We start from the raw sequence: 18310 nt of genomic DNA on the forward strand, positions 1-18310 counted from the left end.
GGAAGACAATTTTCTCAGACATTTTCATATTTACCACAAGGCAGAACACAGTCCCATGAGATGAGGAACATTTGGTGGCTCGTTGGTGTTTCATTTGAGAGATATAGAAGGAAAGCGACGCCTTCCAACTCCTCTCCTCTGAGGTCTTGATTGAGCTCTGCGGTTCTGAGAAAACAGACGCAGCGGCTTCCTCCTGAGCCGGCCATGTTTCATGTCAGGACAATTAAACAAGTCACTGCGGCCACCCAGCCCCGGCCCTTTCTCCAGACACTGAACTCAATTATTACAGAGGCTAACTCCTCATCACCACAAGTGCACTGAGTGTGGCTAATCTTATCTGATCCGTTATTAGCTGCATTTTTCATCTTTATGGCAGAGCTAACAAGCCTTTGAGATCGTTAATAGCTGGGAATGTTCAAATCTCACGTTAAGCATGAAGATGAATGAAAGCAGGTTCACAGAACATAAATCACTCTGCATAGTTTTATAGCGCAGGAAAAGTCTTAAGCCCAAGGATTCACAAGCAGTTCTTATGAAACGGATTTTCACGAAAGGAATCACACAGTATGAGGTGATCTCTCAAGCAACTAGTTTTATTTAATTTAAATCTAAAACACATTCGGACGCTTGTGCAGAAGCGGGAACCAGAAATGATTTATCACAGACAGCTCGAAAGTCATGTAGAAAATAAGGAAAAGATTACAGAGGAATGTATTACCAAATGCTTATTTCTGAAATGACAGCAAATTGGGACATTGCTTTTCAAAGGAGAAATAATGAATCACACAGACTTCTCTTGTGGAAAGAGCCAGGTGCTCATAAGAGCTGCAGGAAACTTCATGAGCCATTTGAAAAGCAAACAGCGCGCTGCGCAGTTGACTGTCAGCGTCGCATGTAAAGCCATCATGAAAGCACGACTGTAAATGTGAAGGTGAGATGCTCCCAGTTACTGCCAGTTACTGAAGGGAGAGCTGTCAATATGGTTGCCAACACCGAAGAGGTCAAAGGTTAAGAGCTGGTAATCAGACAAAGTTTGAGTGATGGACGAGGTGCAATGACTCCACGGAGCCGCACAGTTTAGCTCGTGTGCGTCGGTATCTGTGTTTCTGTGTTTGTGTGGGGCTTGTTCAACAAAGAGGGGACAAAACATTTATGAATCATATCAGTGAGCTGCTTTGAGATAAAACCCACTTAAGGAAATATCCCTGCCAGACACTGAATGGATACACACTCATCGCACAGCCCCCATCCTCCCACCCGTTTTAGACAGCTCCATCTTTCTTGGAGTCTCGGGGTCATCTGCCAGCGACCTGTTATCAATGGCCCGGCTTAGGCCTCCAGACGGCATTAATCTGTCATGATAAGTTTACATCTGCTTAAATTGCTGCAGTGGTACCTTAAGCTTCGTCCTAGTGCAGAACTGGGCGTGTTTTTCACGTTTCTCTTATGTCTATTTTCTAATCCATGTGCGGGGGAGCATCCAGCCACACTCCAGCCAACCAGTCTGACTCTCAGGCCTCCAGACACAGGTTGCACAGCCTCTCCTCCTCTTCCTCCACCAGACTCCTGAGGAACACAAAAACACACAAAGTACAAGTGACCAACTGGAAGAGCTCAGAGGTAAAGCTGCTCTTCAGTACTGTTTCAGTAAATGTGATTACTCTTTAAATCCAGTACGTTCACAACATTATAAATGCGTTGACCATGATATATTAATCGCATGCACATTTGAACCTACAATAACTGATCTTTTTTGGTCACTTGGGAGCAGCAGATACAAGCTAAAAACACAATATTGACACATCGCCTTATGAATCATACTGATGTGACCAACTTGTTAGCAAACAGTTGCCTCTTTACACACCCAGCAGACACAGAGCAACACTGTTATCCATATGAAGTCACCTTTGTGTCTACCTGATAGCTCTGTTTTTGGTCTCTACCAACTCCAGAGGGAAATATTTGTGTTTTTCAGCTCATTGCTAACAGTATCTGTCCGTCGTTTGGTGCTCAGCAGGTAGCGAGCTGTCGGTTTTTATAGCTATAGACTGAAAACAGCTGCCTGCTGCATCTGGAAATGCTCCTGGTGACAGTGGTAAGAATTAACTCACACAAAACTACAAAGCTGCGGCCGGAAAACCAAAACAACAAGCTGAAGGATCCTGTAAAGTTCAGTAGAGCTGTGGGGAGTCATTTGATTCATATAAAAGCATTGATTATAGCAGCTTTAAGATCATCCACTGCAAAATGCGCACTGAACTAAAACAGATCATGTCCTTCATGGAGTTACTTGTTGCTGTGTCGTGCAGCAGTGTGAGCACACCACAATGAACAGCAGAATGAATTACGGTGTAATATGGTTCACATTAGCAGTGAGCAAAAGCAGTGAGCATCTGCCTAAACTGCTCTGAGATGCTTTCACAGGCGATAAGCCACCCGGTAATGGCAGCCTGGGGTCATTAGGGTCTGTTGTGCAGACAGTTTGCCACGGCACGGAGAGAATAAACAACCACCATTTTCATTTCTTATTCATGGTTTTAATCACGCATGACAAAACATCCAGTAAATAAAAAAAGAGAGGAAAAAAAGTTGGCATCGACTGTGTGCCTTCCCTGTGCCTTAAATGTCTTTGGGACAGTCTGCTGGGGAAGGAGAGGGAATTAAAACTGTGGCGAATTTTGGAAATGTGTGTAAGGGGAGGGCTGACATTAACAGGCTGGCATGGAGAAGAGCTGGCAGCGGACCAGTACACAGTGCTGACAGTGTGAGGTCCTCTTTGCCCATTCTAATGAGGCATTGTGAGGGTCTGGGCTCAGGTCTGCAGCAGGGCCCCCTGGGGGTCAAATGCAGTTGGATCGGCGATGGAGAGACCAAGAGGAAGTCCGTGGCAGCAGGATGAGATGGGCTAAAGTGCGTCACTCCACATACCAGGATGGCAGATTGTTAAACAACCTCAGTGGACGGAGGGTATGACATGAAACGTCTTCAAGGTCACATACAGGAAGTTGTAGCATATTCAGGAGCTGTTTCCTGTGACCCCGGTGATGTCAGCTCTTTGTTCGCAGAAATATCTTAATATGGACAATGCGGACGCCCAGGCGACATTGTTTGAGATGTTGGAGAATATCTGACTTCACATGATCTTGCGGAAATGCTCCTTATATTATTCACGGTGACGCTCACGTAGAAACGTCTTGTCCGTGTTGAGGCAGGAATGGTGACAATGGACACGTCATTTGCCCGTGTGTTCTTGTGTGCTTTCATACACACACTCTGAGAGGATGTAAAGAATGTCAAAAGTAAACAGAGTGCTGAGTTAATTTAAAATCTAATGAAATCATCCCTGGATCGTTATGTGCTTTGCCCCAAACGCTTCATTCTCCTCGACAGGTTTAAATAACGTGTGGCGCTCTATTGAGCACCACGGGGGACGTCTGTTTTCATTTGACCCCCTGCCGCAGAGATGGGAATCTACAAGACATGTTGGGGAAGGCTGCGGATTTTAATTGCAATCAGAAAAAAACAGCAGCTGACTTTATGACTTGAACACCTTTAACAGGAGAAGGCAAACTAATCAGTGAAGCGGCCCGGTGCAGTGTTTTTGTTGGAGTGAAAAGCTCCAGCAGACACAGCTGTCCATCCCTGCCCCAGAGCGCTGTCACACCGCTGACTGACAGTCTCGCTAACAGTTGGACCGCTCTGTCCCAAAGTCTCCTGATCTTCTCTGGTATAATTGCACCATGCTGCACATGACATAAAGTGTGCATTAAAAATTTAGGGGTCTCATTTAAGAATAACAACCTGCAGCTACGAATGACCACTGTGAGTGCTGTTTTTATGGCAGCTCATCATTACAATACGGGTCAGCACTAGTACATTACGATCTGTTATAGCATATTAGGCCTTTAAGTTAAACTGTAAGTATTGCTATAAAATCAGTCCCAGGTGGAAATATCAATTATATCCACAAACCATTAAAACACATTATCTGAAAGACACTGTTGTATACAGAGCTTCTTCAGATTGTAACCTGCTACCAACTCACATCAAATAGATTACTGATAGAAAGAGGATCAAATTGCAAGTGCAAGATATTCTAGGTAATATGCTCTAATGTAGTAATCTAATTTTGTAATGGTTTGGCCCTGAGCTGTATCTATATATGGCATAAATAGTGGATGGAGCTTCCAGGTCTGAAAAGTGAAGCCAACGTCAGAAGTGCCTTCAAGCTGCATTCTCTCTCATGACCCACAGGGGGCGACTTCTCTGGATGCAAGAAGAGCTCAGATTGTTTGTGATATTATGAGACCATTACTCTTCTTCTCACTTGGCTTCTTACCTCCATAAACACTTTACCCATGAGTTTATGGTCTCAATCACTACTTTCAAGTCTTTTTCAATGCAGCATGATGTTCATTTAAATTATGGTCCCGTTTAGAGTCAAATGGACAGTAAAGCAGGGTATGCGTCAGGGCGTGGCTACCTTATGATTGACAAGTCGCTACCATGGTGACTCCTCACGTTCTCAAGCGGGTCCAATCAGGATAACGGCGACTGTGTGTCCTCCCAGCTACACCCTCTCATCCAAGAAAAACAAAGATGGCGTTTGGCCATAACGCCAAACTCGAGGCTTCCAAACGGTAGTCCACAAGCCAGAGGGTGACGTAACGGTGGGTTTACAGTTGGTTTTATCTCTTGGTTAATGAGAATCAGTTACGAGCCAAGTATGTTTGTCCATACAAGGACTCCAGTTTCTAGTCACTCTCACCTTGTACATGCAAATAGGTGACAATATAGATAACAAGAAGCTATATACACATGCATATATAAATACACCAATAGTGCAACATGCAAGAGGTGCATCCACAGCCTGCCTAGATTTATATTTGGCAGTGATTTCTGGGTTATGTACCAATTCAGTCTTTTTGTTAAGTATATTTGATCATTTTTTGTCATTCCTGCAAGATTTGTAAGACAGCTCCTTGTTTACCTGACTGTAAATGTCTTGAATTGTGAAGACTTAGAACATCTATTTCTCAGAGCAGTTTTACACCGACAGAAAAAACACCATCTGATCAGATTCATTGCAAAAGGCTGTGCTGACCTGTAGGCAGTGATTTCCATGTCTCTGGCCATCTTCTCACTCAGCAGCTCCCTGTAGTCTTCACACTGCTCCTTCATCTGCGTTTGGAAGTCGGCCTCCTGGTGCCGCATTTCGTCTATGGTACACTGAAGAACACACACACACACATGCACGTGCACACATGCATGCATGCACGTACACACACGGGTGGTGGGATTAGAGAGTGAGATTAAATGACAGAATTGGTCCAAACCACTGGTCCTTCACAGTCTATGATTGATCAGTCCACTCTCAGACCTCCAGCTCAGCGATCTCAGCCATGTATGCAGCCTTCTTCATCTCAGCCTCGTCCTCCAGCTCCTCATAACACTTCTCCAGCTCAGCAAGCTCCTTCTGCAGCTCAGAAATCTACAGAAATACAGGCGACATACAGCAATGGTTATTCATTCAAAGTACACTCACAAAACCATTTTTCTACTGAATTACCTTGATAGTAATAATAATGATGCTAGACTGTGTATTGATGCTCCCTTCATGGTCATTTTCTGTTAAAAAACAGCAGCCCTGGAGCTGGCAGGCATTCAGGGTGTTTAAGAGCACATCAACACTGTAGATGATTGTCAACAAAAGGCTTTAACTCAGGTGTTCTGGTTGAACTGATTATATACAGCTTTAACCGACAACTGAAAACCCAACATCTGAAAAACAGCATGAGCGATCTGTTTGACTTCTTCACCAGCTAGTTGTTAACGCTCTCTGCTGTGTGATGCTGGACAGTAGCGTGGCAACGTTAGTCAGTCAGTCCACCAGCTACTACCATTGCCATGGAATTTGGTTCAAACATTCATGTCTCCCTCAGGTCTGAAACTTTGATTTATGACCAAATACCTGCTAAAGTAATGATTTTCACATTTGCTTTAGCTGTGTTTTGTGGTAATCAGTAAATGTTGGCATGCTAACGAAGATAGTGAACAAACTAAACATGATGCCTGCTAAACATCGGCATGGTTGTCATTATGAGAATGGTAGCATACAGTCGTTTGTATTTAGCTCAAAGCTCCACTGTGCCTGAGTACAGCCACACAGAGACACTAGCTGCAGACTCTTGTTTGCTAACAACTCTTTCAACCGTTGCTGAAAACAGGGATGATAAGGGCAGAATTTGTGGGCTGTAAAACCAAAACAACAAGATAAAAGTCAGAGGGGAAAATTCTCTGTGGGCTGGTCACCTCAAGCATCCCCTTTTTTACACTACACATAGTCTTTGATCCATTTTTGATTTAAAATATAGAAACTGAGCTCAAACAGCCCGAAAATCTAATGCAAGCCAGATTCAAAAACAGCTGGAACACTGTGCAAAACATAAATACAACAGAAAGTGATAAGCGCCTTACCCCTTTTGACATATACTCAAAACAGCACAAAGACAATAATTTAATGTTTGAGCTCATCAACTTCATTGATTTTTGTAAATATCTGCTTATTCTGAATTTGATGCAGCAACACATTTCAAACAAGGTGGGACAGGAGCAACGAAAGATTGGGAAAATTCTGGAATGCTCCAAAAACACCTGTTTGGAACTTTCCACAGGTAATCAGGTTCATTGGGAACAGGTGATAGTATCATGATTGGGTATGAAAGGGGCATCCTGGAAAGGCTCAAGCAAAGATGGGGCGAGGTTCACCCCTCTGTGAGCACATGATTAGGATTTTACTACATGAGCTCAGGAACACTGTTTTTAGTAGCGTTTTACACAGCATCACAACTTTTTTCAGAATCGAGCTTGTATACCAATCAACCCGACCTCCACAGATAAAACAGGTTACTTCTGCGACAGACTCATGCAGGAGCGTCCCTCCCCATCCCGTCACTGAGGCTGCAGTGTCTTGCTGTGAGTAATTACAGCAATCACAGAAGTTCAACAATTAGCTGTCACAGCCAGATGGGGATCCAGGCGCCCGTGCTCGTCTTTCAGCGAGATCATGTGAGCAGAGGAAGACCCTGGTTACAACTCAGAGGCTGATGATGAGTCCGCAGCCTGGTCGACTCGCTTACTCACGCGCTCCTCCATTCTCCCTGGCATGATAAGTAAAGCCTGGCAGGCTGTGTATACGAGTAGTGGCATACAACCCCATCAGCGCCTGCTCTATAATATACATTTCTGCGTCAGGGCTGATTTCACTGCAATCTGTTTGTTTGGCCACGTTGTGTCTCAGTGAGAAACCAGACCCGAGGCATCCATCACGGGCGAGGGAGGAAACAGAGCAGATCCGGCCGTGCTGTCCATCCGTCAGGCTGGACTGGGCAGACCTGGGGACTGTGTGCTGCATATTAGAGAAAAGTAGATGATGTTGGGAGACTTCTGCTGTGTGGTTAGAGAGGCTCAGTGTTTATTTAAAGAGCTGGAGGTAGAGCTGCAGCCACAGTAATGAGAAGCAAACCACCGTGTTTGTTGCAGATGTGGTTAGGTGTCAGCTGTGGTCTGACCGCTGATGGATGTGAGAGAGACTGAACTAAGAGGAGGTAGTTTCTGTTTCCTGCAGTCACCTGGTGATTTTACCTGAGTCATAACTTCCTGCTTTGCTGTCTACTCCATTCAAAACCCCCTTTGCTTTCCTGGCATTTTTCTGCAGGCTGAGATGAGAAACATCCGATGAAGGTTTATTTCCTCTCTTCCATCTACAGAGGAAGACTCTGGGCAGTGTGTGTGTGTGTGTGAAGTTTTAAGACGTTTATGACACTGCAGCCGCTCTGAAAGACTGTTCTTAATAACTGAGGACACGGAGGGCAATAAATCCTGTCTGAGCTGAAGCCGAGCCCTTCACATCTCCTGCTGAAAGTGTCCACAGAGTAAACACTCTGGTCAGCAGGATCTCCCACACTGTTGCTCTGCTGTCACTCAGCTGCTCTCCACTCCCTTCGCCTGCTGTGGGAAACCATTCATTTTCACCATTATGTCTGATTTAGGAGCTGATGGCTAACGCAGAGCCAGTTGTGGGCTGTGAGACTCCTCTTTTCTTTGTCATTAAAGAGGTGGGAAATGTATTATGGGAAGATCTGAATCAGTGGGTAGTAACTGAAGTCTTTAAATGGTGTGTAACTGTGAGACTTAAAGGGTTCATGACCAAAAGAATATTTCTTGGGAGCCAGCCATGTAGACAGTTTTGGTTTAATTTGCAGAGGTTATAGATTTCAGTTACTGAGATTTATACATCCAGCAAATGTGGAGGCAGATCGGTGCTCACAGCATCGATAAATTCCATTGAAATAATTCAACCTTTATTTCATTACTGTGGCTCAGCCTCAGAACACAGTGAACAGTTTTCATAGGGACTATTTCTTAAAGCAATAGTTCCACGTTTGAGGAAGCGCACTTATTTGACTTCTTCCTGAGAGCTAGAGGAGAACATCAGCACCACTGACATGTCTGTACAGTAATTATGAAGCTACCACCTGCAGACGGCTAATTTAGCTTAGCATAAAGACTACAAGCCTGGCAGCCTCGCGGTGACGACTAAACACCAGAAAGTGGCTGCAACATATACGAAACGTAACCCCAAATAAAACCATGATGTACAGATTAAACAAACGTGCTTCAGAGGTGCTGGCAGGCTGATTTTGTTACCACTGAACAGAGCAAGGCTAGCTGTTTCCCCTCATTTCCAGTCATTGTGCTAAGCTACGGGCTGCTGGCTGTAGCTTCATATTTAGGTTGCAGTGATACTGTGATTTGACAGTGATATCAATCCTCGCGTCTAACTCTCAGCAGGGAAGCTGATAAGAATATTCTAAAAATGTTGCACTATCCCTTTAAGGCTGAAACAAGCTCCTGCAGGCTGCACTTACATGCACGGGGATCATTTGAAGATGTCTGTATGACAGTTTCTATTGTACTTTTTTCTTCTGTTTTTTTTTTTTTTTTTTTGGTGCAATTTGTGTGAACTGACCCTTGAAAAACTGAAAAAAAAGAGTCCACTCACCAGCATCTTCATCTCACTGACGTCCTTCATCTCTGACAAGTCTTTGACTGTTGACCCTGCAGCTCTTCCCACTTCCAGTTGTTTTCCATCAGCACTGTGAACCACAGCAGAAGAGGCTGCACCGCACTCGTACTGCAAAGACAGAAGATCAGGAATAAGTGCAGTTGCGAAAGTTTGTAGGTATATATAGAAAAAAAAACTGTCTGACCTTTAAGTTTGAGTCTGCAAATGCAAAGACACAGAGGATAGTGCTTTTTTTTTTTTTTTTTTTTGGCAGTTAAGAGCACTTTGACGGGGGAGCAAAGAGCAATCAGAGCCTCTCATACCGGCTGATGGTTAAACCTCTCCTTGTGTACACCACATTCCTGATTAGATGGAACAAATGCAGCCGAAACGAGCAACACAAGGGTGCACAGGTGTGTGAGAGTCAGCCAGCAATCACCATTACTGTTCAAACCCAATAGCAATCATTTCAGCATCGAGACAATTGCGTCTCGTAATCGAGGCCAGGCACAGACAGGACGGTGTCCAGCTGGCAGGAGAAGAGACCGAATGGGAGGGAGAGAGAGTGAATAGATGGGATCTGGGGGGACAAGAAACACACCTACGCATGTAGACGGACACACAAATACATAAATACGCCAGATACTCTTCAGCCGTGCCTCTGAATGGACACACACACACACACACGCACACACCAGCTTTCAGTGCTGCTGAGGAGCCTGGGAAGGCGGCCAACAGTCTGATTACAGCCCTGACCTCTGAACTGGGCAGACATCCTCGGCCCAGAGGAGGTCAGCCCCACCGGAGCTATAATCTGACCCCAATGCAGCACCTCGTCACTTGGACGGCAAACACACACACAGGCGCACACACACACACACACACACACACACACACACACACACACACACACAGGTAGACAAAGGCATTCTGTTCGGGTCCAGAACTGCACCTCTGATTCTCAAGTTCTTCCCTGGTGTTGTGTTAAGAGGCAAAGAAAACAAGTGGGACTATCGTGTGATTTGTGAAAGCTGAGATTTACATCTGGACCTGACCGGGCTGTTTCAGAGGGAGAGAAGGTGACGTGGGGAACAAAGGAGGGATCAAGTGGTCAGTCGGAGGATGAGGATGGCAGCTGGTGTCTGGAAAGTGTGTATCGGTGGTGGCGGAAGTGCTCAGATCATTTTACTAAAATAAAAAAAAAATCCTAATTAAGTAAAATTCTTGAATTATTAGGAACAAAATGCACTTAAAGTATCAAAAGTAAAAGGATTTGTTCTGCATAGAAATGGCCCCTGTGACTGAAATACATAATGTACGACATTAATACTGATGCATCAGTGTGTTAGTGGGGTTTTACTGTTGGAGCTGCTCACGGTGGTGCTTGTGTTCCTTCTTATAGAGTTAAGCAGTTTAGTCCAGAGGTTGCCAACCTTGGAGTCGGATCCCTCCAAAGGATCACAAGATAAATTTGAGGGGTTGTAGGATGATTAATGGGGGAGGAAAAAATAAATTTGTATTCATTTTTTGGGGCTTTTCTCTATCTTTCTGCACATTTTCAAACACTGGTTTAACCTTTTACAGAGGATTTTTATTAGCTTATCGTGCTGATTAGGTGCATGACTTGAGCAACTGCGCTTAGATACCTCCCCCTGCTGTGCATGAGGTTTGTCCATTCATGTGCATGTAAGTGTAGCTCAGTCAGACTGTGAATCTAAAGATGTACGCAGACATGCTACTGTAAAGCATTTGGCACAGGAAGGCTTCCACTTCAAGACCTGGTTACGTGTTTTATGGCACACTGTCTTGTACCTGGAGGCTCTCAGCCAGCTGGCGGTAGTACTCCTTTACATCCAAGACTGGAGTGATGTCAGGGATGCCAAATCTAATCGCTGCCACCCCTCCGTTAGTCCCTTCATCCGGTTCCAGCAGACCCTCCACCGCCTGCTCGTACAATCAGCAAATACAAACAAACACATGTTCAGACCCTTTACTCAGAGGTGAACTGTAACTAAATACATTTATTCAAGTACTGGACTGTACAGATTTGAGGTACTTGCACTTTAGCTGAGTATTTCCAATTTCTGCTACTTTACTAAAACACACTACTGAACGAAGTTAAATTGAGTTCCACCTCAGCCAGCTACAACATTAAAATGCTGCTTGTAACAAATCAGCGATACATAATAATTTCACACAGAAAGGGGCCATTACTCATCATGAGTTCTTTTACTTCTGATACTTAAAGTACACGTTGTGTTAATATTGAATAATATTTTGAATGTAGGACTTTCACTTGTAATAGAGTATTCTTACAGTGTGGTATTGGTACTTTTACTTAAATAAACCATCTGAATATGTTGCTACAAAATGTACTTAAAGCATCTGAAAGTGCTTGTTATGCAGACAAATGGCCCCTGTGGCTGTGTATTATATGTATCTATTCCACACACCGCTGAGTAGTTTTATCTGTAACAATGCATCATAGTTTATTAGCTCCTGTGTTTTTTAAGTAAAATCTTAATTTGTAATGTAACTAAAGCTGTCAAATAATTTTCCTCTGAATTGTAGTACAGTGGAAGTATAAAGTGGCATGAAATGGAAACGCTCACATACAATATTATGATGCATTATTATTGATCATGTACTAACATACAGTACTTGAGTTAAGGTGCACCTCTGCAGACACATACAAAATATTTTCATGCATTTACATTCAACATGTATGTCCTCAGTTTCCAATATGTAGCCCCTTCAGTAAAAAACCCCACATCCATTACAGAGAAAATGAACTGTTACAGAGCCGCAGTGGCAGTCGAACATTTTTCTCCTGTTCCCTCCACCTAAATAACGACATGGCTGCCGATTTGTCAGGGGAACATGGGGTATCTGGAAGTGCTGATAATGACAACAGTTAATAAAACAAAGGGAACTTCTGTTTTCATTTGGTATTCAGCCGCATTTCCCGGACTGTGAGTTATCGACCGTGTCCCAGAGGGAGTGTGTTAAACGCTGGGCAGCCCGGCTTTGCAGAGAAAAACACAGTGTGATGGAGTTGGTCCTGCTTCAGCTGCCTCTCTCTCTGCCTACAGCCTCTAGATCTGATACTGGGGCGCGTCTGTCATCTCCTGGCGAGGTGAAGAATATTGTAGAAGGTGGAGAGAGCTGGGTGTGTGCGTGTGTGTGGCTGCGACATACGCAATGAGGTGCATTGGAAACATATGCCTCTTTTAAAGCAATGGTAAAGCATTTTGAGATTATTATCATTCATTATTTAATTTCTTCCGGAGAGTTACATACGAAAACTGACATTAATCTCATATCTGGTCATTAAATATGAAGGTGTTCAGACAGGATATGAAGACACTTTTCACCTTATGTGATTCGCATAAATCTGACTGCTGGACCTTTTATTTATTTGGCCCAAACAGCCGATGTATCAACTGCACAGACATAGGCTGTAAGCTAACTAGCAACAGCAGGCACACCCACCACACCTGTGTATTTGTATAAAGTTCAGCCTCTGACTTATCTCACCAATCTATTTTTCTATTATTTCCCTTCAGTCTTTCTGTCTTTTCCAATCATCTCTGTGCATTTATGACTCAGATTCACAAATTTGTTGGTCAAGTTGAAACATTTTAGCTTGTTCACGTCAGCTTACATTTTTCAGTTGATTTGCGTTCGTATGGATTTGTGCCATGTCTAAAATTTGCTTCGCTCTTAACAGAGAAACAGCGAGCCTGGATCTGTCCAAGGGTAACACCTATCAGCGCCTCTAAAACTCTCTGTTAAACATGTTATATCTCAGTTGTTCATTCCAAACAAAGTGTAAAAACTACAAATTGTGGTTTTATGTTGGGTTACTTGCCGGACTATTTCTTGGCCTGGAGCAGTGACTTCCTGGAGTTGGCAAAGAAACAGTCACACAGATAACCAATTTGATTAGACAAATTATTTCCTAAGATTTGAAGGTGCTAGTAGGCAGACAGAAGCCAGGATAGCTGTTTGTAGCCTTTGTGCTAAGCTAAGCTAGCCAGTAGCTGGCTGTAGCATCATATAGACAGAAGAGTGGCTTTGATCTTCTCATCTAACTCCTCAGTAAGAAGGGAAATGTTGGACTATTCCTTTAAGAGACTGAAATGAAGACTCAAATGAGCACAAAAAATGAAAAGGGCCAAATATTGATGAGTTGCAGAATTCACTAGATTACATATTTCATGTTTTAATCCTCTCCCCATATGCTTCTGTTGACAGGGTTGTTCTTGGCTCGTCAGCAAGGTGACTGGGGTCATCACAGCTGTGTTTGTCACCACGGGTCTGGGCATTTCTCCAACACCCCCGTCTGACCTAAGTGCTACATTTTGAGTCATTTTCGTGGCAATAAACTCTTCCTGTTTCATCGCACTGCAGCTATGTATCCTCTCTCCCCCGCCCCTCACCGTCTTGTGCTGGGCCTCCATGTTGGTCAGCTGCTCCTCATAGATAGCCACTTGCTCCCTCAACGCCAAACACCCCGCTGTCACAGCGTCCACTTCCTGCACAGAAAATCAAGTCAAAAAGAAAACAAGGCTGAAAGTAAAAGAGGTCCACTTTAATTTCTGGATGTGTCGGAGAGGAAGACTGCAGACTGTGAGCTAAATCACACCACAGGTCGAAGAAAAGTAGAGAAAGTGTTCCCTCTGTTTCCACCCTGAACAACCATTTTAAGAACCATCAGCACCGGCACATCCACCTGTTTCACTGAACAGCAAGTAGACGCCGCAATGCAGAGGAAGGGGGAGGAGGAGGAGGAGGAGGAGGAGGAGGAGGAGGAGGAGGAGGAAGATCAGAAGGAGCCTAACTAGACACAAAAGCCCTGTCCACCAATCCATTCGCCAGCAGGGGTTCTCAGCTCATCTACTCTTTTAAAAGAACCAGATTAATTGGCGTTGGATGCAATTACCGCGGGTGCCTGAATTTACATTTGGACACATGCAGAGAGGGTTTGGTGGTGAAGTTGTGGAGGCTCGCTGGGAGGGTGGCAGGGTCCTTGATGGACAGCAGTGAGTCTGGTCCTGCTGCTGCAGCTGCTGCCTGTGTTCAAACACCAGCCAGCAGCGGAAACCTGTTGTAAATCACACTCCGTGCAACTTTAAAGCAAAATGAATTGACTTTTGGGCCACGTAGGGGCAGCAGGACAAGCTGTAAACAATGACAAATTAGCACCCTATAGTTAGTCTGGCAAACACGTTGGAACAGTTGCCTATTTTTAGCATCCAGGAGAGCAACATTAGCAATTATGTGGAGTTGTGTTTCTACCCACATGACTAATGTCAGTCCAGTATTCACTCTTCTTTCAGCTCTGTTTTGGTTTGGAGGGATGTTTCTGATTCTTTTAGCTGCTAATGCTTCACTTCGTTCACCAGCTAGCTGCTAGCTTTGTCTGTGTTGTTTTGTGCTGGGCAGGTACTGTGCAGTGGGGTTGACGCAAAAATACAAGAAAAAAACATCTTCAGGTATTATTTATAAAGAATTTAACAGTCAAAATAGAGCTAATCTGCTTCATCACGATTGTTTGGTTGTGTTTGGATCAGATTTAACTGACAGCTGTGAAACATCCTGTTTTCATCAGATTCTGTTTTAAATGTTGTTAAATTCCGGCTGGTTCTGAAGAACATGACATCACCTTTTTCTATCTAACGAAAATCGTGTGTTTGTGTTGGACCCTATGGCTCACAGTAATGACCTGATTGATAAATGAAGTTTTCGGAGGCCTTTAGGTTTCCTCAGCATTTCAAAAACCAGTGTTTTTACTATTTCCACTCTAATGAGGACCCTGTAAGGTCAAAACCAGCAGGCGCTTTAACCAATAGGGCTGACTGAATAAACTAAACTGAACTTCTCTCCTTGTTTTGCCAAAGAAAGTCTGAGGAACATTTTCTGCATCTATTATTTTCATCTTCAGGAGCACATTAATGTTCCTTGCACTTACCACACATGAAACAGCCTGAGCACTTGCCCTCCTCATTCATTCGCTTCTTTGCATTTGTATTTTAATCTTGTTAATCTCATTTCACTTGTGCTACTGTGTTTTACCGCAGCCAAGTAGGTCTGGTGATGCAAGACATTGGTGAAACAAAAAAAGTCCCCTGTGAAAATAACTGAGACAATGAGGAGGAGAAACTTGTGGGCCCAGAAAATGGAGCAGAATTGGCAGGAGAGAAGCAACACAATAGCCAGTAGTATGCTTTAAAACAAACCGCACATGTCTTGTTTCATCACTGTCAGTCTACCATTATGTTGAGAGAACTGCAGCTAGTTGTGGGTTGAGCTGTGTAGTATTCGCTCCTCTCCTCCGCATCTCTGCTCTTCTTCTACCTCCCTGCCGATTTCCCACCAAGTCTCGTCGCCCTGCAGCTGCTTCCAATTCAGAACGAGAGGAGAGAGCCAGCAGGAACGTTACAGCACTGTATTAAAGCCTGAATTACATCTGTAAGGGAGAAATTAAAGCCTCCCTCGCATCTGGCAGGGCTGGGAGGGGATGGGGCTCTGGCATGTGTGAGGGAGGTGGGCGGTGGGGGGGTATAGGAAAAGTTGGTGGCTCAGGTTGCAGTGGGCCACCAGCCCAGACTGTGTGACTGCTGGTGATCAACACCCACTGGGCTGGGCTACAGAGCTGCAGCTGTGGGGAGTTTCAGCTGATGCACCAGGAGGCCGAGGGGAGAGGGAGCAGGGAGACGCTTGACAACACTGCCATCTAGTGCTGATGGTACGTTATCACAACAGAGGTCTGTCACTGTTCAGTGTAGCACAAGAATACCCAGAATGGATGGAGGGTCTACTGAAAGGAGCTCCTGGTTGCATTATGGGAAATGTAGGATCAAGTGTACGTGGCGCTAAAATCAGGCTCTCTCACCATCTGCTGCTTCAATTCTGGCCATTGTTTCCTTCCCAGCTTCATGGAAGTGTGATTATAACTTCCTGGAGTACTTCTTTAATCTAAATATAACCATTCTAAACTTGAGCACATAAAGGGTTAAACATAACTATTTCTATTCTTATGACTAAACCAGTGCTCTGGTTTGGAGACAGCACTTCTGCTATGGCACTGGTGGGATCTATTAGTCAAAGTCAAACTGTCCATAAGACATTTGATGGACAACTTATGGACAGGAACGAGTATCCAGGCCAGAAAAATGCCAACTGTGATTTACAGCCACAGGGTTAAAGTTTATTGTGTGGGGAAAATCCCATGAGCCTTTGCTGTTCACTTCACAGTAAGCAACTCTGCAGTTTGAATCTGTGGAGCTTGGCGAATTTATTGAGCTTATTTCTTTAAAATAAATATGAACACAAGCTAAGTTAGTCTGAGGACTCACTCCAACTTAAAGGATCCTTTTAATGTTTTACAGAGTTGTGCAGAGGTAGTAAATCATCTGTCAATCAAGACAGCCTTGATGGATATCACTTTAGTGTGAGAGGTAACAGTAAAGCTGGCAACTAAAACCATGTGTAACCTTAAATTACTTAAGTGCATCTGACTCAATTATTTTGCAGAATCAAGCTGTAAGATGTAAATTTTACATTTCTTTTAAGGGGGACTCAGAGTTGTGACCTCAGTATTTCTAAATTTTGGCCCTAATCCTGGTTTCCACTAGCTTGTCAGTTGCTATTGTATTTACAGCTATTACCTCTGCAACATCTTGTCGCTCCTGCTGGAGGAGGATCCTCTGCTGTGCAGCCTTCTCACATTCGTCCATCAGACGCCCGAGCTCCCTCTGCAACCCCTCGGTGTCACGCAGGATCTCATCCTGCAGGGAGATGCAGTGAAGACAGTGATGGATCTCGACAAGGTTAGAGATCAGGCCCGCCTCTCACGGTACAAACCGCAGTAAAAATGATGGGATAGGATGAGAAGTGCAATGTCTATGAGAAAACCCAATTTAGGAATGTCACACACGGAGAGAAGCACGCAGCAGACACACCCATCTGCAGCAGCACCCTACCCTCTCCCTGCGCAGTCTGTCCACCACCGCATCCAGACTGTAGTCAGGCTCAGCCACCGTGGAGGTGATGCTGGAGGGCGCCTGTCGACCGCTCAGCTCGTCCTTTATTTCAGCAATCTGACATTCAAGAGACTCGTTCTCCTCCTCAAAACAATGGGCCTAAAGGGCACAGAGAGATTACATATGGATGAAAACAGGCATGAAGTGAATGTATGTATAGATTCAATGCTTCATTTACCAAGAGCAAAGGCATGACAGAGCAGAGGGAGAAGAAAAGTGCTGATGTGTCATTGGGAGCAGTGAAAGTGTTTGTCCTCACCAGTTCAATAAGCCTGACCAGGCGGTCATTGAGGGCAGCGATGATGGCGCGGTCCTGAACAAACCGGTTCAGACCCTCCTTGTTGAGCGCCTTGGCAGCCTCGAAGTCTAACTTGTCACAGTCACACTCGTCAGCGGCTGCACCTCTGAGAGGACACAAAGCAGCGGAGACTGAGCTCTGAAGGATCCAACGGGAGAGGTAATTTAAACTGCCTTCAGGGATTTTCATGACTTTCACCAAGTATTCATATAGTAATACCATCATTTACCATATTTAGAGAAAAGAAACATAAGTTTGACTCCAGTCGCTTCAGTGCATTTAGCCCTAAATGAACATAGTCGACCATGATGTCATATTTTCCATGAGCACAGAAGGCGTTTGGCATCACTCCTCAGGAAAAAAACAACACCCAGCTTCATCATCTTAGCCCAAACATTTCCCTCTGGTTAAAAAAATATTAAAGGCAACATATTTTTAAGTGGAACGACACCCGCGTCTGTCATTAACATCTTAAAACTGGTAAACGCATCAAAGTGTCCCTCTACTCAGAGACCCACACTGACCTGACGGAGGCCCGGTACTGCCCTGCACACTGCATACTCAACCCTCCGTTTCGACTCCAGCTATCATCCTCAAACAGCTTGCGGTAAGAAGACACTCTGAGCATGGCCATGGCTTCAGATGGGATCAGAGTGGACAACGACACAACGGGCAAATGGCGGCAGCAGGTCCAAGGAGGGGTTTTATATTCACAGGGAAGGAGAATGTAGCGCTGAGGTGAAGGATCTCTCGCCGGCCACGGAGCAGACTAAGTATAACATGAACATCAGCCAGCGATGATTTCACATGTACCTGAGGAGTAAGCCCAAAACCCAGAGTGCAACTGTTGTTTTTCTTGTTCTTGATCCAAATGAGCAGCTGTCAACAACGGGAAAC

At 44.4% G+C, this 18310-nt stretch overlaps 1 protein-coding gene across 1 annotated transcript; it reads right to left on the minus strand.

The window, feature by feature from the left end:
- Positions 1 to 950: 950 nt before the first annotated feature.
- vimr2 (vimentin-related 2) lies at positions 951 to 18047 on the minus strand. Its single transcript, XM_070963231.1, has 10 exons — positions 17938 to 18047; positions 17375 to 17519; positions 17056 to 17214; positions 16741 to 16860; positions 13510 to 13605; positions 10880 to 11011; positions 9065 to 9196; positions 5381 to 5491; positions 5105 to 5229; positions 951 to 1566 (listed from the first exon to the last, which is right to left on the minus strand). Exons 1-10 carry the CDS (start codon positions 18045 to 18047, stop codon positions 1512 to 1514), a joined length of 1185 nt encoding a protein of 394 aa, XP_070819332.1. The 3' UTR covers positions 951 to 1511.
- Between the last annotated feature and the right edge of the window lie 263 nt (positions 18048 to 18310).

Source organism: Chaetodon trifascialis, chromosome 5, assembly GCF_039877785.1.
Source record: "Chaetodon trifascialis isolate fChaTrf1 chromosome 5, fChaTrf1.hap1, whole genome shotgun sequence".
Lineage (NCBI taxonomy): Eukaryota > Metazoa > Chordata > Actinopteri > Chaetodontiformes > Chaetodontidae > Chaetodon > Chaetodon trifascialis.

Bases quoted from the DNA above. Each gene is read 5' to 3' on its own strand.
- vimr2 (XM_070963231.1), bottom strand. From the start codon at position 18,047: ATGGCCATGCTCAGAGTGTCTTCTTACCGCAAGCTGTTTGAGGATGAT. The intron at 17,215-17,374 runs GTGAGGACAAAC...TGTGCCCTTTAG, and splicing joins TGGTCAGGCTTATTGAACTG to GCCCATTGTTTTGAGGAGGA. The intron at 13,606-16,740 runs GTAATAGCTGTA...TTTTCTGTGCAG, and splicing joins AGCGACAAGATGTTGCAGAG to GAAGTGGACGCTGTGACAGC.